At 29.5% G+C, this 19,541-nt stretch overlaps 5 protein-coding genes across 8 annotated transcripts; 3 read left to right on the top strand and 2 right to left on the bottom strand.

Moving 5' to 3' along the window:
• Positions 1 to 2,018: 2,018 nt before the first annotated feature.
• LOC126859141 (voltage-dependent anion-selective channel-like) lies at positions 2,019 to 5,197 on the bottom strand. The gene is made up of 6 exons (XM_050610161.1): positions 5,059 to 5,197; positions 3,912 to 4,234; positions 3,701 to 3,822; positions 2,905 to 3,013; positions 2,601 to 2,809; positions 2,019 to 2,245 (listed from the first exon to the last, which is right to left on the bottom strand). The coding sequence occupies exons 2-6, from the start codon at positions 4,229 to 4,231 to the stop codon at positions 2,154 to 2,156; spliced, it is 852 nt and encodes a 283-aa protein (XP_050466118.1). The 5' UTR covers positions 4,232 to 4,234; positions 5,059 to 5,197; the 3' UTR covers positions 2,019 to 2,153.
• Positions 5,198 to 6,071: 874 nt separating this feature from the next.
• Positions 6,072 to 10,148, top strand: LOC126858765 (SET domain-containing protein SmydA-8-like). Its single transcript, XM_050609312.1, has 9 exons — positions 6,072 to 6,329; positions 6,426 to 6,496; positions 7,016 to 7,235; positions 7,581 to 7,825; positions 7,904 to 8,071; positions 8,400 to 8,626; positions 8,819 to 9,029; positions 9,545 to 9,690; positions 9,784 to 10,148. Exons 1-9 carry the CDS (start codon positions 6,315 to 6,317, stop codon positions 10,014 to 10,016), a joined length of 1,536 nt encoding a protein of 511 aa, XP_050465269.1. The 5' UTR covers positions 6,072 to 6,314; the 3' UTR covers positions 10,017 to 10,148.
• A 539-nt stretch (positions 10,149 to 10,687) lies between these two features.
• Positions 10,688 to 14,177, top strand: LOC126858755 (SET domain-containing protein SmydA-8-like). Its single transcript, XM_050609285.1, has 7 exons — positions 10,688 to 11,113; positions 11,536 to 11,734; positions 11,958 to 12,185; positions 12,385 to 12,669; positions 12,897 to 13,184; positions 13,266 to 13,476; positions 13,554 to 14,177. The coding sequence occupies exons 1-7, from the start codon at positions 11,061 to 11,063 to the stop codon at positions 13,853 to 13,855; spliced, it is 1,566 nt and encodes a 521-aa protein (XP_050465242.1). The 5' UTR covers positions 10,688 to 11,060; the 3' UTR covers positions 13,856 to 14,177.
• A 38-nt stretch (positions 14,178 to 14,215) lies between these two features.
• LOC126859018 (erlin-1-like) lies at positions 14,216 to 16,409 on the bottom strand. 4 transcript variants are annotated; one of them, XM_050609915.1, is made up of 5 exons: positions 16,086 to 16,409; positions 15,795 to 15,921; positions 15,514 to 15,703; positions 15,125 to 15,383; positions 14,216 to 14,964 (listed from the first exon to the last, which is right to left on the bottom strand). In XM_050609915.1, the coding sequence occupies exons 2-5, from the start codon at positions 15,900 to 15,902 to the stop codon at positions 14,538 to 14,540; spliced, it is 984 nt and encodes a 327-aa protein (XP_050465872.1). In that variant the 5' UTR covers positions 15,903 to 15,921; positions 16,086 to 16,409; the 3' UTR covers positions 14,216 to 14,537. The 4 variants fall into 4 exon arrangements, with proteins under 4 accessions (XP_050465872.1, XP_050465881.1, XP_050465863.1 ...); XM_050609924.1 differs by having other exon boundaries at positions 16,247 to 16,408; XM_050609898.1 differs by having other exon boundaries at positions 14,217 to 14,964; positions 16,124 to 16,408.
• Positions 16,410 to 17,129: 720 nt separating this feature from the next.
• LOC126858900 (trafficking protein particle complex subunit 13) lies at positions 17,130 to 19,368 on the top strand. The gene is made up of 10 exons (XM_050609574.1): positions 17,130 to 17,289; positions 17,450 to 17,618; positions 17,724 to 17,808; positions 17,926 to 18,053; positions 18,128 to 18,245; positions 18,359 to 18,455; positions 18,530 to 18,756; positions 18,815 to 18,915; positions 19,002 to 19,149; positions 19,220 to 19,368. The coding sequence occupies exons 1-10, from the start codon at positions 17,247 to 17,249 to the stop codon at positions 19,310 to 19,312; spliced, it is 1,209 nt and encodes a 402-aa protein (XP_050465531.1). The 5' UTR covers positions 17,130 to 17,246; the 3' UTR covers positions 19,313 to 19,368.
• Positions 19,369 to 19,541: the final 173 nt, after the last annotated feature.

Here is a 19,541-nt window from a genome sequence, read left to right on the forward strand (position 1 = left end):
AATACTTGAAACAATATAAGTTTTATTTATAAAGATATTTATATTGCACTCTTCAAAATTTAGTGTTTGTGCACAAACAATATCATATATTTTGATTTAATATATAATAGTAAGGAAAGAATAGTAACATTCTCGATATAATATGGCTATTAAAAAAAAATTTATTATAAACAAAAATTTTATATATACTTATGTACACAGATTTATTATCAGATTTTTCAAACCATGCCAGTATGTTCTACAAGTAAAGATAAAAGAAAATGTTCTTTAAAATCTATAATTGTAAATTTAAAAAGTAATATTATATATCCCATAATTGCTTCATTATACGAAATTACAATTAAAATATCCGATTTTAAAGAAATAAATCGAATAGCTTTTATTATGACGGAGAGAATAGAAAAATATCGCTATATGAATAACATTTATTATTCGAAATAAAATTAAAGTAGATCTACATAACTTCTATTGCTCAATTATTATTGTTCAATTTCAAAATACTGATCGTAATGAAAGCTGACACAGAATTTATACGATAATAAATTCAATTTGTTATTATCTTATACTGAAACGGCCAACATTTTACACAATGGAACAATAATATAATTATTAGAGTGATTAGAATTATATTTATAATCTTGTGCAAACACGCACAGATTAAATAAATATCATGTATTGACTTTATATTCTTTTAATTTTATATATAAATCCATTATTATTTTTATTATTTCATATTTCTGTTAAAACTTTTGTGTATACCATTTTATGGGCCTCTTCTCTTCTGTTAATATATTTTTCTCTTTTTTACTGGTAAAATTTACTAGCCGAAAAATCCTGATACACCTTGTACATATGTATGTATACAAAAGAAATATATTTTATATGTATGTATATACATATATATATATATATATATATATATATATATATATATATATATATATATATATTTCTGTTTTATACTTTTTGTTTTTATTGAAATAAGATAATTTTTTACCACTTTTCGTATGATTGCATTATTTTTCTTTTAACACAACTCTGATATACAAAGTAATCCATTTTAACCTGTAAATGTTTATATTTCAGAAACTGTGCATTGAATTGAAAATTATTCTTTTGAAGAATTATAGGTAGGATTTTGGAAAATGTAGGATGAAATTAATTATAGAGACGTCAAAGAAATTTAAAAATCAAAATTTAGAATTAATTTTTTTATGATAAAATTAATTAGAACATTGAAAATAGAAAAACAAAATTATATATTATAATATTTTTTTTATAATATTCGATGTTCTATGAAATTTTACAAAAAAATTTATAAAAAACTAAAAAATTAGTCATTCCATTTGAAAGAATGCATTTGATCTTCAAATTTTCTTGACACTCTTATTTATATATAGTAAACTTTCTCCTATAAAGGTGCGAATTTATGAGATGCTCGTTTCAGCGTTACACGTGGTCACGTGACTTCAACTTTACGCTAGTCACGCTAAAAAAAAAAAGAGTTGGATTTTCTCAACTTCAGCGTCAAGCGTCAAGCCGTACTGTTTGATCAGTATTGACGCTATAAATTCAATGCTAAACTCTTTTGATACGTTTTTCACAATATAGCGTCAATTTTAATGACCTACCTTGACACTAAAAATGAGCATCGAGCATCAGCGTGAAAAGGCACCTTAAGTCCTTCAATCTTTCCAAAAAATGTTTTTTAATTCAACAGTTTCCAAAATGCTAGCATTTATAGATTAAAAAATTGCTTACTCTTTATATTATTTTTGATTTTTGTCTTTATAAAAAAAAAAATGGTTTCAGGAACAAGCTGCGCGTGTAAAGTATTGTAGGGACTAAATAAGACTAATAGTACAAACTTGTCTAATCTACATAATTGTGACTTTATATTGTTGAAAGATATTGTTAATTTACGATCATAATTATGTATAATATATTCCTTCAACTAATCTGAAATAATGTATTTATATGACGATATTTTACTGTAATTACTCAAGAATCAACCGATCTATGCGTTACAAGTAATACTTTATTCGAAGCATATACTGTCACGCCGATTTTGACACGGTCATGAAATATTCATTTATATGGGATAAATTTTTTTGTTGTTTTGTAATAAGAGTTACTTTGTAATGATACGTATTTTAAGCCTGAAGGTCTAATGAAACACCATATTTGTGGCCACCAGATGCAAAGTTCTTTCCATCAATATTTGAAGAAAGTGTCAAAGTCACACCTGTAAACAGATATTCAGTTATTTAGCAATGTGTATTAACATATGTATTTTTTTTATAAAAAAATATATTTATTTAATAGTTATAGATTATTATACTATAGAAAGAAGGAAGTACAATAAAAAAGGCATTATTAAATTTTTTTTGCAAAAGGTTATTCTCTATTTATTGTGACTCAATGAGCATAAGTCCACTTCACTAATAGTAGGAAAAATATGTTTACTTTCTCTTGTTAAACTTCTATATAATGGCAAATATTTTAATTTATATAAATTGCAAACATTCTGGATTTATTAAATAAAATTACAAAAACTCACATATAGTATTTTCCACATAATTTTAAAAAATTTTACTCACCCTCTCGCAATTTCTGTTGATATCCCAAACCTATTTGAAGTTGAGAATTCACTTTGGCTCTAATGCTAGCATCACTGTCAAGGTTATACTTCGCTCCAATGCCAAAATGCGTTAAATTATTAGAAGAATTCCATGCCAAATTAATTGCTCCCTCTAAGCCTGGTTTTATCTTATGATAAATGGAGCTAGTGAATTCCTGACCATTATCCCTAAAAATATCATATTTGGCATATTAAATATTTTCTACATCAATCAAGAATTGTTTAGTGATATTGCATCTGTTATTATTACAAATTATATTTACACAGCAGTATGAAGAGCAAAGTCTGAAGCAATAAGTCCAAGAGCAAAGTTGTTCCTTGTAAGTTTGTTTCTTTGTGAATCATATACTATTTGACAGCCACCGAGCCAGCCTGTAAAATATAATAATATGTGGATCTACAAACACATGTAATACAAATTCTTCTAACATTTATTATATATCATAAGCTTACTTTTATACATTATAGGATATTCCACATATTCAGAGCAGGAAAATATTTGGAACAAAGGAATGGCACACATATATAGAGGAATTAAAGATCTAAATTAGAAGTATTTTTTTCAATAATAAAAATAATATAAGTAATTAATATTAAATTTTAATATATTAAGGCTTAATATATATAAGGCTCCTATTTTTCTTATTGTATTAAATATTGAATTATGTCAGAAATCAGATATAACATAAATTTCTTTTCTTCAAAAATATATTGAAATAAATTAATTTCTTCATATATGATCACTCAGTATTTATTATTGTGAATTAGTAAAATATTCTGTTTTTTATTATCTTGCATGCACATGTAATTCAATCTGCATATGTTCGTTTTTAGCAAAAATAAACTTTATAACAAAAGATCAAAACTTATAGCTATTACTTAACCCATACAAATTAAAAAAGAAAAATCTTTGATATATTTTATTAATCTGTATTCTCAAAATTAAAGTAAAATGTAATTTATTTAAATGTATCTTGTAAGAAAAAATTTATATAATTTCTTGTTTTTGTGTCATAAATCAATATGATGTTAAAAAATGTATCTAATATCTAAATTTACCTTGATAACCCATAACAGCTGAGGAGTTAATTAAAGGTCCAGCAGACAGACTAAGATCAAAATCAGAAGTTAAGGCTACATTCTCATGTTTGTAGGTTGTCTTCAATTTTCCAGTTTTGGAGCTATAAAAATAAAAAATAAAGAAAAATTTAGACATTATTAAAAATTATAAAACAATCAATTTTTAATATTATATAATAAAATATTTCACCCAGTTTGTGGGGAGAAGGTACAGCTGTAACCAACAGTGAGACCACTGAGTAATTTATTAGCAACGGAGATATCAGTTGCAAGAGTATTGTCAGTATTCCACTTCTCACTGAACGTTAACCCATATTCCTTGAGCTGATACTTGGTTTCTAAGTTACCAAACACTTTTCCTGTATCCTGATTGGATACACCGCCGCAACAGAATTCTACATCAGAAGTAGTCTTAGTTTTTATATCCAATTTAAAGAGGCCAAAATGGAAGCCTTGATTAAATACATCACGGGCGCTCTTTCCTAGATCGTTATATATCGGGGGAGACATGTTCTGCAATAATAAAAAGCAAGAAAAATTTCTATTTGATTCATTGATCATCCATCAATGCAAATAAAAAAATATAAATATATCTCGAAGCAGATCAAAGAAGCGCACACACACATACATACACATACGCACATACATATGCACACATGTACATCAAACAATACTTTATAATAAAACAGCAGCTAAATTTAGTTCAAGATGCATGCCAGCAATGCACTCTGTCTACTCTATATGATAATTATACACATGTGCATTAACTTGAATGAATGAAATAAAATATTAACACAGAATGTAATGTAAAAACTTAAAACACATATACAACTATATATTTATAAATTAAAACAAGAAAGACGTAATTAAAAAAATGACGAGTGTACTCTTACATAAAATCTAATGCAAACAAATTCATAATAATATAAACATTACGGAATATAATCGTTTTTATCGCGATTTCGTTTCATGAACGGATTGATATTGACCTGTCCTGAGGTATTACATAAGGCACAACTTGGACAAGTTATATCGCGACTGTTTAAGATACTGACTTGAAAGTCGCCTTACGTCAAGAAATAAACTTTTCTCGTTCAACCCAATGCACGACGCTTTTCGAAAATATTAAAATTTCGTTCGCGACGAATGGAAAGATCCAATGGTCACGGCAGACGACATTACGAAATCGTGGTCTCTTGCCGGTTTACCGTAAGAACAAAATTCATTTCTTTCATATCTAACAATTTGCTCAAAATAAATTGAATTCGGATTTTATGAATCGCGAGCATGCGATACGCTTGGATCGATAGTAATATCGGCAAAGATGTTATACTTACAGTCTTACGTTAGTGGATACGAGAAAAATGTGCAACTCTCCAAGACGTAGAGACGTGAGAAGCAACGGAGAGCAAGCGATAGCGGAAAGAGAACCACGACCGCGACCCCAGGGACGTTTGCGCGCATGCGCGCTAACTCAAAGGGAAATGCATAGGCAGCGATATCAATGTCAGTTACTGAAAATCTATAGTTTACGTCACGTGCATTATAGATTTTCAGTACTGGCAGTGAATATCGGAACACAGCCATAGTGCTCGAACTATTTCTGCGCAATTGAAGCGGCATGACGTTTCACAATATGTGTTTGTATTAAAAAAATTCAAATTGTGCGATCGAATTGGATTCAGATATTTCGTATCGATATTTTGTATAGTAAAAAAAACGCTCGAGTTTGAGACTCGGACGATTCGAACGCAGATAACAAACTTATATTTCAACCGATTCCCATTTCTCGAAGATTTGATTGTTAAAAAGGAAAAATTGCTTGCAAACAGAAATATAACGGAATATTTAATATCAAACTTTTTCTTCAATTCTTTTAATATATTTTAAATATATCGAAGTTTCTATACAATTTAATTGTCAGGGAAAAAAATGTACATATATATGTATAATTAAAATTATTAGATGAAATATATGAATGCCGGGAAAAAAGTCCATATTATAATCGCACACAAAATATATAAATTTATATATACAATAGCAATATATAAATAATGATACAATAGCAATATAAAAATGATTATATATATGACATGTGCGGATACAATATTTTTCCGAGGATAAAGATGTGCGTTGTAATCAAAGAATTATCTCGCAATTAAAAAGTCAATTTACAATAAGAGAAAATGCACAACATATTACAGTTGTATTATAATTACGATAGTTTATAGAATAGTGTGGAAGCTTTTGGAAAGATCCAAAAGCTTCCACAGTATTCTCTACCCTATACGCGTTTAGAATTCCAAAAATAGCATGGTCAACTGCAACAAGGAACGTTCTGTCACAACGCATCCGTTATCCGAAGCAGCACAAATCTCGTCCGGTAATTTAATTTATGCCATTTTGGCGCGGCTTGTACGTGATATTTTTAATAAGCTCGAGATATAAAGTGCGCGGCAAACGCGAGCTTTAGTTCAGAAACAAGCCTTTGATCGTTCGATCAGCATCGTCATCATTTATTGACAAGGAATAATAATAATAATAATAAAAACATTCGAGAAGAGTGCTCGATCCTTTAATTTTTAAATCGAACATGTCGCAAAAATCGGTAGGTCCTCGATTACTTTGTTATTTATTCATGCGTGAGAAAACTCGATTCGCTTTGAATAATTTCATTATACTGTTCGTATTCGCAATGTTTCAGGAGAGTGATGTATCCGCGGAAGGATCTACATCGCAGGCATACAAGGTGCTTCGGAATGATCAAGTTGGTAGGTGAGTAGAGCTGATGTAATGTAAATTGTTCAAGATAAAATACAAAATCTACATTAAATAACTTTCTACAGATTTCTCAATGAAATTGCATTAACATATTTATTAATAAGTTAAACATTTATATAAAATTAATTGCAAAGTTATAATTAAAGTAAATCATAGTATACGCGATTCACGCAGTAATAAAATTGAAAAATGATTCAAACTTGAGATTTGACTACATGTAAAAATAAGGATATAGAATTTTGTATAAGTCAACACAAAAATAATTTAAGAGAGGTATAAATCCGCAAAATATAATACACTAAAAGCCATTCGATATATAAACATTTATATTAATAAACCATAAAGTACAGTAAATTGAGATACGCAATGAACTCACGTGCAATGAAATTGCTTCAACGTGTGGGAAGAGATGATTATTTTTGGCGATCGGAATATACATAGTTGTTTTGATCAAGTATATATATATATATATATTCCAATTAGCATTTATTCGGACATAAAATGCTTTTTCAGATACATGGTAGCGAATAGAGAATTGCAAGCTGGCGAAGAAATCTTAACGGAAACACCTTTCGTTGTCGGGCCGAAGGCATGCACTTATCCCTTGTGTCTTTCTTGCTACACACCTTGGCCGCCTAGTCCGGACGACAAACCGCTCTGCTCCAAATGCGGATGGCCCGTTTGTAATCAAGAATGCGAGAACTCTCCGCAACATAAAGATTACGAGTGTCAAGTAAGTGCGACAATTGTCAAAGAACTTTTTTCCAAATCGCATAATAAATTCTGCGATCAGTTCTGAAATCTGTATTATTTTTACTACACAAAATTGGAGATTATATTACAAAGTTATGTGCTGTCTATATCTTTCCATTCTTTTAAAATATAAATTTAAAAATATACCATATATGTTTTGCCATTGTAATCATTGCATCTATTTTTTTTTTTTTTTGTAAATATAAACGTTTTTTTAAACATGGTTTCAAACATTTTTTTAAACATTAAGATGTTTTGCAATGATTGTTTGTTTCTCCTCAAAATTATGTTTTTACGTAGCTAAAGAATTAATGTTCTTCGATAGGTATTTGTGCAGGCGAATGAGAAATTTAATGCGGATGTCGCGCTGGATGGAAATAATGGTGTTCCGCAATTAGAATGCATAACGCCCTTAAGATTATTGTTGGAATCGGAGAAGAATGCCAAGAGATGGAACGAGGAAGTGAAGGATATGGAGGCGCACAATAAGATAAGATGTGAAAAAACACAGTGGAAGTCGGACCACGTCAACATCGTAGATTACCTGAGGAAACGACTCAAACTCGATAGGTATATACAACGTTAATACACATATTGACATACACTATTATTTGACGTGGAATCTCAAAGCGAATTTATTCTTGACAGATTTTCGGAAGAATGCATACAAACAGCGTGCGGGATTTTGGAGATTAACACGTTTGAAGTTCGGACGACGAAAGGATTCACCGCACGAGGTCTTTATCCAACGGTCGCTATGATGAATCACTCATGTGTCTCAAACATGTCTCACAGTATATCGCCGATCGATTACAGGTAATTCAATTCATGATTATTATTTACGAGATATGAGAACGTAAAACTCTTGTCGTGCGTTGTGTGATACACTGCAAGTAGCATTAATTAGAGTGACAAAATGTTTTTAATTTAGCGATATATACTTGAGCGATATACTTAAGCGCTATCTCTCTAAACGTAACAATCTTCTTGTTTATTTATTACGCTCACGCATTCTTCTTCCTCAATTAATTCGTGCATCGTGCACGATCCCCAGGAAATCTCACGAGGTTTATTATGCTGATGAGAATATGTATTATATATGAAAGCGGTAATTATAATACACGCGATTTTTGCGCGTCTACAGGATACGACTGCGTACCACGCTTAAGATTCCTGCGGGCGGTGAACTTTACGCGAGTTATACGCACTCGTTACTCCCAACAATGCTACGGAGGGAACATCTACTCGAGGGCAAAAACTTTGCGTGCGCGTGCCCGCGATGTTCTGATCCCACAGAATTGGGCACCCATATGTCCTCTCTTAAATGCAACAAGTGCGACAATGGAATTATCTTACCGTTGGATTCTCTAGGTATCACAATATATGCATATATATATATATATATATATATATATATATATATATATATATATATATATGTGTGTGCAATATATATATATATATATATATATATATATATATATATATATATGTGTGTGTTATATATGTACGTATACATATATTTATATTTGGATATCTTTTTTAAACGATGATATTTTTCAGATTCGAAAAGTACATGGAATTGTACACATTGTGACTTTTCCACCAATGGACAAGCCGTACGAAAAATTTTTGGGATTATTCAAGCGGAAGTAGACGCCGCTGAAGCTATCAGTGGAGCTGACGGAGCCGATGCGATTCACGAAAGAGAGACCGTTATAAAAAAATATCGATCAGTTTTACATCCCCGTCACGCTTTTCTTACGATATTAAGGTATGATAAAATCGAAAAAAATATAATCCTATTAATAATGTTAAATCAATTTTAATAATAATAAAATATTATACATATATGTAATGTATATAATTTTTGTCTACAAGAAAGATAATAAGAAGAATAATTTTTGCATTATTTTTTTTTTAGAAAAAGTGAAACTTGAAGAAATAAAAAAATGCCTATACATAATTATACAATATATAAATTTATGGGCAATTTTTTCTTGTTTCTCCAAGTTTTACTTTTTCTAAAAAAAAAATGCAAATATTATTCTTCTAATTATTTTTAATTATTTTTATTTTTTTTTTTTTTTGCACGTACAGATAAAGATTACGCAAGAAAAAACAACATATTTTATATGTAATTATATATATTTATATATATATTTATTTAATTATATATGGATTTTTTTTTATAGATATATATGTGTATATATATACTTGCGTATATTTTTGTTTCCACATTTTCACACTATTGTTGAAAAATTCTATGTTTCTTTCTCTTTTCCTTAGACACTCATTAACTCAAATGTATGGCCGAGTTGAGGAATATTTGCTGGACGATTTGCCGGATGTTGTACTAGAGCACAAAGTTGACATGTGCCGTTTATTGCTTCAAGTATTGGACGTTGTGGAACCTGGATATTCACGAATAAGAGGTACATGCTTTTTATACAGATCTTTTCTTTTTTTCTTCGATTGCGAGACATAAGAGATATATTTTGAGAATAATTTTGTCATCTTTTCGACAGGCATGACGTTATACGAGTTGCACGCACCACTGCTCTTTTTAGCGAAAGGTCAATGGAATGCCGGTGTCATTGACGAGGCCGGATTAAAGTCTAAAATGATAGAAGCCGCGACTATCTTAAAAGAAGCGGCTACAATATTAACTTTAGAGCCACCGGAGACAGCTGAAGGACAAATAGGAATCGTCGCAAAAGAATCTCTCGTCCAGCTGGAACAATCTATAAATAATTTATAAATTTATTTTAAAGAGATGTTTCTCTCTCTCTCTTTCTGTTATTTGTTTACAGAAATTTACATTATTAAGCGTCTCGATGTATTTTGATGTTTTTTTTCTCTCATTATTAAAAGCTGCTAATTGAATTTACGATATATATTGTTATTATTTGTTAATCAATAAACAGAATTCTATAGAGCATTTATGAAGAGAAAATTGCATTAAAAATATTTTTATCTTAATCGACAAAAATTTGCATAGATGAGATTATATGAAAAAAATATGTATTGTAAAAATAAAAATTGGATGTGACATAAAAATATTATCAATGTATTATAAAAAATATATATACTTAAATTTTTTCAAGTATATTATTTTATTACTACATTATTATTAATACATATTTATTTTTATTAAATTATATATAAATATTTTTTATTAAACTTTAAATTATCTCATATAATGCAAAAATCTCGATAAATATATATATATATATATATATATAATGATATATCCGACATTTTGAGAAAATTGCTAAGTCTACAGCAATAATATATATATAACAAATGTGTGCAGAGTGATATCTATATACATTAATAATATATATAGTATATCTCAAAAGCATTTCTCTCTCTCTCTCTCTCTCTCTCTCTCTCTCTTCCTCTCTCTGTCCAAATAATCCTCTCTCTTTTTTATACAAGATATCGAAAAAAAATTATTGTCCGACGAGATATCTTGACGAAATATGTGATGTATCTCCCTCTTTATTCTTTTATAATACATTTAATGAAGCAAAATGGTGCAATTAAATCCATAACGTATCGGGTTGAAAAGTATGTATCTAAAACGACGACAATTTGTTTACGTTGTGACCGCCAATGTGTGTTGTGTTGTGTATATTTCACTCTGCTCTGTAGCGACATTGCGGATTGCGCGCAATGCCACACGGTGTCTAATAATACAGCACGCCGTGTGTGCACGGCGGTTCGTATTACTGATGTGCTCGCTTCCAAGTTACCGGTGTCAGTTGCGCAAATCCAAAGGAAGTAATCTCTAGTAGATATTATGGCGCTCGTTCCCTCAAAGTATAAAATTGCACATTCGAAAAAACTTGGAAGGTACATAATTATAAAATTTAACGTAATATATCGACTGATTCATCTTCTTGTACGCAATAATTATTGCCTAAACAAATTGTAACAAAGCGTATTTATTTGAAAAATATAATGTTCTTATTTATGTGTTTTTTATTTAATTCTATCTAACGATATCATTAATTATTAAAGTATTAATGAGAATAGAAATAGAAAAGAAAAAGTAGATTCGTGTTTGATTTGTTTATTTTTAAAAGTAAATTTCATGTTTTCTTGAACAAAGCAAAAATACACCATCATTTGTATCCAGAAAAAAAGTTTATATATAATCAAATATAAATATATATAATTATATATAAAATATGTATATGTATATATACATGATTATATATGGTGAATTTTTTTTCCGAATATTGAGAGAACTATATCTTTTGTATTTTTATAAGATATCTTGTAACGACTAAAAACGTGGCGCCAGGGGAAGTCATAATTCGAGAAGAACCGATCGCAGTCGGTCCGATGACATATAACAAGGGTTACTGTTTCTGCTTCGCCTGTTTGCGCTCGTTACCAAAAATCAGCGCAGAAAACCGATATGCTTGTTCCAGATGTAACTTCGCACCACTGTGTAGCGTTGCATGCGAGGTAACGAATTACAATCAGCGGTTCTCAGAGTCTTATTTTTGAAAAGAAAAAAAAAGAAAAACATTCACGCTTTTAACAGATAGTTTGCGAACAATTGACCGCGTAAAACTTTGTTTAAGAAATATATAAAAAAATGTTTGAGAACCGCTACGCCTTACATAACACTGTATCGCTTCTAATTTTAATAGCGCTTTTAATTTTTTCTCTTTTTCCTTTTTTGAAGGTTCGAACAAATCATCATACAGATGATGAATGTCAAATATTTAAAGATAATCGAGAACTGTTGACGGAAACAAGAATTGATGCGACAAAAATTTTGCTGGCTTTGCGATTATGGCTAACAAAATACAGAAATCCGATTATATGGGAAAAGATAAATCATATGGAGGCTCATCTAGAAAAAAGGATCGGCACACCCGTCTGGAAAGAAAGAGAGGTCGATGTTGTAAACGTGAGTTTCATGTAAATGAAATTATATGTGTAAATGAATTAAAAAATTCAACTTTTTAATTTAATCTACTCTCTACGCAGGACAGAAATAGATAAAATCGCTCCATAAATATTCTCGAAATATCTTTTTCTGAAGGAGTTTTTTCGTTTATTTAAAAGCATCAAAGATATTTTATTTAGCTAATCCACTTTATATGTAGGTGATTCAAAAGCTTCGTATGCCCGATAAAATTGAGACACCGAGTGCTGAATTAATCCAGAAATTATGCGGCATCTTAGACGTGAATGCTTTTGAGTTGCGATCACCTGGCGTCCTGAACGATCTTCTTCTTCGGGGTTTGTACATCGAGGCGACCCTTATGGCTCATGATTGCAGGGGTAACACTCATCTCACCGTGGACGACAATTTTCAGTTGACCGTTTATGCGAGTGTCCCGATCAAGCAGGACGAGTCGATTCTTTTCAATTATACTTCATCATTGCTGGTCAGTCAATGGCACAAATTCGGAAATTAATACCTCGAGTATCTCCCCGATTATTGCGTCAATATTATCTGATGATCCAATTAAACGATATTTTTTTCTTATTAGTGATGATATAGATATTATCTTTCTCGTTTCTTTCGTTGTTTCTAAAAAAATCATCATTGATGACGACGTGCTAAATCAATGTCAAAATAATAATAATTTTTACTTTTATAATACAATATTAGGGTACAATCGAGAGAAGAGAGCATCTTCGAGAAGGAAAATATTTTGAATGCGAGTGCCCTTTGTGCGAAGACCCTTACGAGTTGCAATCGAATTTGAGCAGCGTGTTATGTCCACGCTGCAAAAAAGGATTCGTGGGAATGAAAGATACCTCCGTCATCGCACCGTACGAGCGAGGGAGTCGATGGCAATGCCAGATGTGCAAGAAGACTTACGGCGGTCGTCTTATCAGAGCTACGTTGAACATATGTAAAACACTTGTCGACGAGTGCGAGGATATTGACATAAAGGTTCGCACAAAATATAAGATGTCAAATTAGATATATTTATATTATTTTCAATTTTTTTTGTAATGATCTAATATTTTTCAGATTATTGACGAGTTACTTAAAAAATTATGCCGATCATTGCATACCAATCATTTCCTTATGCTATCGTTAAAGCAGAAATTATTGACGGCGTGTAGAAGAGAGATGACATCTCTCAATCCTCGGAGAAAAATTGCACAGAAGATGTTGGACACATGCAAGGAAATCTATGATGTTTTAGATATAGTAGAACCGGGCATATCACGTTCAAAAGGTATATGTTGTTCATATGCTTTAAGATTGTATGAGTTGTATAATATTTGTCAATATTATTACAAATATCGATTTTAGGAATAATGTTATATGAAATACATTTGCCTATGATAATATTGGCGAATCAATCTTATTCCGCGAGCGAGATCTCATCAATGCAGTTGGTTTGCCGGTTGGAAGAGGCCAGAGATTTTCTTAAGAAAGCTCTGACTATGCTCTTTTTAGAACCAACGACGACTCCTGAAGGGAAATTAGCTAAAAGAGCGCTGGAGGAATTACGTACACTAAATCAAAATATAAGTGACATAAAATCCTTACCGCCGGAAAAACCAAAAGTCCATGCGCGTAGAGCAAAAGAACAGCATAAAAAGATCAAATGACACAGAGTTATTCTTTTTTAATTTGTATAGATATGAAAGATAATTTTCATTTTTCTCGCGAACAGCAGTAATGCATCAAAACAATCAAAATTATTATCATGTATAAAAAACATATTTATAGTTTTATAAATAGAAACATTAATAATTTATAAATAGAAACAGTTTTTTTCTTTTTTTTTCTCTCTACTCTGAATCTGGATCCGATTGAGATATATTTTTTTTTTTTACATTTATAATCATTATTTATTGATATAATGATTATATAATTATTATATAATTATTATCTAATGCTGTATTGTCTTGTATTTTTGGAAACTGTTCTATTATTTCTGTAAGTAATATAATAATAAATAGTGGAAAGAAAGCAGATTATATGTATATTTGTATATGATGTACATCTGTACAAATTTAATAAATATATTCATACAAACTTTTAATTTCACACACAATTTAAAGAAATAAGTAACATTCCAGATTTCAAAAATTATGTATACTGTATTTATATATTAAATATTAAAAAGTTGTTTCTGTATAACTACGAGAATTCCAAAATTCTGCAATTAGTATTTCATAAAAGAATGTCCATATAAGAGTATCAATTTAAGAAAATAAAATCCATTCATTTCATTCCGTATATTAATAATTAGGAAAAAAAGATATGTATTACGGTATTATCTGATTCTCACAATTGTTTCTCCTCAATATTTGTACTGGAATCATAACTGTGATCATTCAAGCAACCGCCGTACGCAAACATTTTTGGAATGTTTTGCCCGTAATATATTTTCGCATTGCGCGCTAATGCATCGTATTTCTTGAGCTCTAAATATTCTTTAGATAAAAGTATTTTATTCGCCTCGGCTTGCATTTTCATTTGATAAAATTCAGCATCCGAACGGCTTTTCTGTCTTGCTAAATGCATCTCGTCTTCTATCGCAGCCATTTGTTGTAGAGACTCTTTCTCCATGATTTTTTGATTATATTGAATCTTTGCAACCTGTGCTTCCTTTTCAGCTTCAATAACAGCCTTCTTGCGATCAGTCTCAGCATCTTTCTCAACTACTTTCTGATGTTGAGTAGATATTAACAGCTTTGTTTTCTCTGCTTCCCTAAATATGTATATAATATGTATATAATAAAATATGTATATCCAGTATAATATAATAATATGTACAATAGAAAATTTAAATAAATAAACAAAATGTAGAAATATACAGAAAAAAATTTTAAATTTAGAAAAGGAAATTAATTAACAGAATAATGACTTACATCAATTCATAATTTTTTCTGATTGTTTCAGGAATTTTTGGTTTTGTTACTCTTACAGCTTGTATATTGAGACCAGGCGCTAATTCATTCAAGTCCCTTTGAAGTGCAGTTTTTAAATTTTCATCAATTTGATCAAACAAATCAATGTACACTTCATGTAATGTATGTACAGAACAGAATTGATTTAATTCATGATGTACTTTATTAAAAATTAACGTGCGATCGTAATCTGCTGTGAAATTTCTCACCATATTGTAAACTGCAAAAAATGTATATGTATAAAAATAAATGTTAAAGTGTTATATTTGTACATAAAGTACAAATATAAAATAATACATAACATTATATTCTTGAGAAAAATTGAAAAAACAAACTGCTTCAAAACTTACCACTATTTGCGTCCAATATATTCACAACTTCTATACGATCAAAGTAAATCATTACACCACCACTGGTTCCGCATGGCACATTCTTCACTTCATCTGTCTGTAGAGTGACTTGAACTGCACGATATGTGGTCAGCAATGGTATCATCATGTGAAAACCTGGATTACTCACTTGTGGTAACAGTGCGCCACCCTGAAAAACATTTATAAAATATAACAACTAAAGAATAATAAGATTCTTCGACATAATAGCAGAAATACTTGAAATATTTAAAATAACTCACTCGAAAGTATACTCCCACATGACCTTCTTCGATACGATGAAGAGAAAAGTTAAATACTATTACAAAACATATGAGAAAGCAAATTGCTATAATTCTTTGATCAAACATAATTATCTTTTATGACACGCTAAAAAAAAAACGAAACAGTTATAATTTGCGGGTAATACATGTATATAAGAAATACACAGCCATATATATATATATATATAATATAAAATCAAAATATAAGGTGTGAGTCACACACGAATAGCTTGAAATAATAATATCGCAGTTAACTGAAGCGATAGTTACGTAATGTATAAATATAAAACGATAATTATATAGCGCACAATTAGCAAATCAACTTGGTGCGATCAACTGGTTCGATTCTCATAATTTAGAATGCGATGTAGAGAGGTTATTTCAGGAATAATCGCACACAAACAGTGTATTTGACGTACGAACGTTAGTACTTTTAACTTAGAAAAATAAGTGTTGCAAAATGACAGATGTGTGATTATAATTAGAAGTTATAACATAATTGATTAAATTCATATTTATGAAATAAATTTCTCGATCTTTAGTATCGATCTAGTAGCCATAACGCTTCCTCTTTCCTTCCAATTCTTCTAATTGCACACTCCCTTCGATAAAAAGATATCGACTTCGGATAAAATATGCTTCGTCGGGAACTGTCAATATCAATTTTTTAAAACAAACCATTTTAATTTTTGTTTACATTTTATATTTTGTTCGCGATAAATAATTATATCTATATAAATCAATTAAAAAAATTAATCAAAAATAAATCAAATATGACAATTTTTTTATGCATAGCAAAATTTCTTTACTTTTGTGTTTTTTCAGATTAAAATTTTATGTAGTTTTAATTTTATATGTATAATATGTATATATAGCAGTCGTTTTAAACATTTCTTTTTTTTTCTTAAAATACTCTTCTTGTTTTTAAAGGCAATTAAAAAGAAAAAAAAAGTATGCTTATAAATTAAAATTTTTATTGATATTGATGATTTATATATGATTTATATATATATGATTTATATATATGATTTATATACATGAATATATTTTTAAAAAATACATATACAAAATATTTCGATTATCACACAAAATTATGAAACATTCTCTAGATATGTATCATAAATGGAGGAATATTATAGATAAGAAAGATATCATAACATATTAATAATTATCTCATAGCAATTTTTAGGAATCTCAATAAAATTTTTATATACATGAAAGAAAAATTCTCTTCAAGAACGCTATTTGAAATCATGTATCGATTTTCATCATCATTTCGATTAATCGTTTTGAATCGACACGTTCATTGACATTAAGATAGAGGTTCGGTGAATTTTCCGAGATGACAGTTTGACAGTGCAATGTATATAAGTAACTTTTACATATTTTAACGGTATTTTTAATTTATTGTTTTTACGATTTACTTGAATAATGGAAGCTAAAACGAAGAGCGAGCATTTACTGGCATTGAAAGGTAATATGTTGCTAAATAATAAAAATTTACATTTGCAAGACTGTTATTTTAATCAAGTAATTATTCTATTATATATATGATTATTAATTAAATATAATGACATGAAGAGAGTAGAAAGAATTATATCTACAAAGAGACTGCGAATAAACTATTCTTACAGTGATGAGATTAACACGACCCACTCTGGCAAGTCCCATGGTTGTTACATGTGATTCAACAGACTTGCCAGGTAATACACTAAACAATGAACTCAAGAGCGATTGTACAGCATTGCAGGGCATGGAAACGCTTGCTATAGGGCAATTTATGGTGTTACCTCAAAGTTTTGGGTATATTTCTTCAGATTAGAAATATTTTTCTTTGTATTTAGAAAAAAATATTTTAAATGAATCTTTATATAATATTGCTCAAGTGATATTTGTGTTTTATTTTAGGAATATATACTTAGGAGAGATATTTTCCAGTTATCTATGTGTACATAATGGCAGTAATCAAGTAGTAAAAAATGTTACCGTAAAAGTAAGTTTCCAAGTAGTGTATTGAGACTATATTTCAAGATAATAATAGGTATTTTTGTTTTCATCATGTCAAATTTTTATATTTTCTAATGTCCCATTTTTCTAATATATTCCATAGGCAGATTTACAAACAAGCACACAGATAATTTCCCTCTCGGGTAATAATCTAGAAGGAAAAGAATTAGCACCTGATAGTACAGTAGATGAAGTTATTCATCACGAAGTTAAGGAAATAGGTACACATATGTAAGAATATTTATATTCTTATGTGCAAATTTGTTCTGAAGTTCACATGGAAAATATGTCTCTCATATTTCTAGATTGGTTTGTGAAGTGTCTTACACAAATCAGCTTGGACCTCCACTGTCGTTTAGAAAGTATTTTAAATTCCAGGTAGTTAAACCATTGGATGTGAAGACGAAATTTTATAATGCAGAGGTAATATTTAAATATCTAATTATATACTAAATTTACATATTCTCATACAAATTATTATTCTGCTCCTCTCTGTCTCTCTCTCTAATATGTTTTAACAATAATATTTTTTAAAGTCAGATGAAGTATATCTCGAGGCGCAAATACAAAATCTAACAGCTGGACCAATTTGTTTAGAAAAAGTTGTTCTTGAATCATCTCATTTATTTAGTGGTAAGTTGATTAAAATGATTATAATTAATTAAGAGTTTTATTTTTCATATTGCATCATACATATTGCATTTTAGTAACTACACTGAATACAAACGACAAAGGAGAATCTATTTATGGAAGTGTAAATCTACTAGATACAAATTGTAGTAGACAATATTTATACTGTTTAAAACCACAGTTAAGCTTATTGAAAGATCCAAAAATGATGCAAAATGCTACAAATATTGGCAAATTGGATATTGTGTGGAGGAGCAATTTGGGAGAGAGGGGAAGATTGCAAACGAGTCAATTGCAAAGAATGGTATGTTACATTATTTATCGATAATTAGTTATATGTATATAAAATTGCATTATTTCAGGCACCTGAATATGGAGATCTAAGAGTCATTATGAAGGACATACCGTTAAAAGTGTATCTTGAAGAACCAGTCAATTGCACATGTCATATAATAAATACATCGTAAGTGCGAGACTGCGATTTAAAAAAAAAACGTACATGATATATTATTGAATATAATTACGGTTCTTTCACTTTCTTATATATAGAGAAAGAAGTATGGAATTGTTATTGAGCTTAGAGTCAAATGATTCCATAGCTTGGTGCGGGATATCCAATACAACGATTGGTACTTTGAAACCCGGGGTTTCTATGGATATACCTCTTTGTTTGATTATGTTGAATACAGGCATTATTGTGAGTAATTTATTTATGAGATTGTTAATATTATTACAAAATTTATTATTGACATGTTTTTTTTTTACAGACTATCTCCGGATTAAAATTGACGGATACATTTTTAAAAAGAGTATATGATTACGACGATTTAGCACAAATTTTCGTTAATCAATTGGACTAAAATGTATATATGCAAAAAGAACATTTATGGATTTTAAATGGTGTCTATTATTTATAAACATAATAAATATAATCAAGATTATATATATTTCATGGATTAATGGAACATTTGCACTTAAATATAATATATTTAAATACAAATATTAGTTTATTTTGTAAAGAGATTTTTATTCCATTATTCTAACAGATAGTTTTTAAATCTAGTATCTTTGTATAAAAATTGTGCATTG

Source organism: Cataglyphis hispanica, chromosome 1, assembly GCF_021464435.1.
Source record: "Cataglyphis hispanica isolate Lineage 1 chromosome 1, ULB_Chis1_1.0, whole genome shotgun sequence".
Lineage (NCBI taxonomy): Eukaryota > Metazoa > Arthropoda > Insecta > Hymenoptera > Formicidae > Cataglyphis > Cataglyphis hispanica.

Excerpts from the sequence above, each read along its gene's own strand:
- LOC126859141 (XM_050610161.1), bottom strand. The coding sequence starts at position 4,231 with ATGTCTCCCCCGATATATAACGATCTAGGAAAGAGCGCCCGTGATGTA. Across the intron at positions 3,014-3,700 it reads AGCTGTTATGGGTTATCAAG|GCTGGCTCGGTGGCTGTCAA; the intron begins GTAAATTTAGAT and ends TATATTTTACAG. Across the intron at positions 2,810-2,904 it reads TTTGCTCTTCATACTGCTGT|GGATAATGGTCAGGAATTCA; the intron begins GTAAATATAATT and ends TGATATTTTTAG.
- LOC126858900 (XM_050609574.1), top strand. The coding sequence starts at position 17,247 with ATGGAAGCTAAAACGAAGAGCGAGCATTTACTGGCATTGAAAG. Across the intron at positions 17,809-17,925 it reads TAAAAAATGTTACCGTAAAA|GCAGATTTACAAACAAGCAC; the intron begins GTAAGTTTCCAA and ends TATATTCCATAG. Across the intron at positions 18,246-18,358 it reads CGAAATTTTATAATGCAGAG|TCAGATGAAGTATATCTCGA; the intron begins GTAATATTTAAA and ends TATTTTTTAAAG.
- LOC126859018 (XM_050609915.1), bottom strand. The coding sequence starts at position 15,902 with ATGTTTGATCAAAGAATTATAGCAATTTGCTTTCTCATATGTTTTGTA. Across the intron at positions 15,384-15,513 it reads TATATTGGACGCAAATAGTG|TTTACAATATGGTGAGAAAT; the intron begins GTAAGTTTTGAA and ends CATTTTTTGCAG. Across the intron at positions 14,965-15,124 it reads AGAAAAAATTATGAATTGAT|GGAAGCAGAGAAAACAAAGC; the intron begins GTAAGTCATTAT and ends ATACATATTTAG.
- LOC126858755 (XM_050609285.1), top strand. The coding sequence starts at position 11,061 with ATGGCGCTCGTTCCCTCAAAGTATAAAATTGCACATTCGAAAAAACTT. Across the intron at positions 11,114-11,535 it reads CATTCGAAAAAACTTGGAAG|ATATCTTGTAACGACTAAAA; the intron begins GTACATAATTAT and ends TATTTTTATAAG. Across the intron at positions 13,185-13,265 it reads GCGAGGATATTGACATAAAG|ATTATTGACGAGTTACTTAA; the intron begins GTTCGCACAAAA and ends AATATTTTTCAG.
- LOC126858765 (XM_050609312.1), top strand. Across the intron at positions 7,826-7,903 it reads AAACGACTCAAACTCGATAG|ATTTTCGGAAGAATGCATAC; the intron begins GTATATACAACG and ends TATTCTTGACAG. Across the intron at positions 8,627-8,818 it reads CTTACCGTTGGATTCTCTAG|ATTCGAAAAGTACATGGAAT; the intron begins GTATCACAATAT and ends GATATTTTTCAG.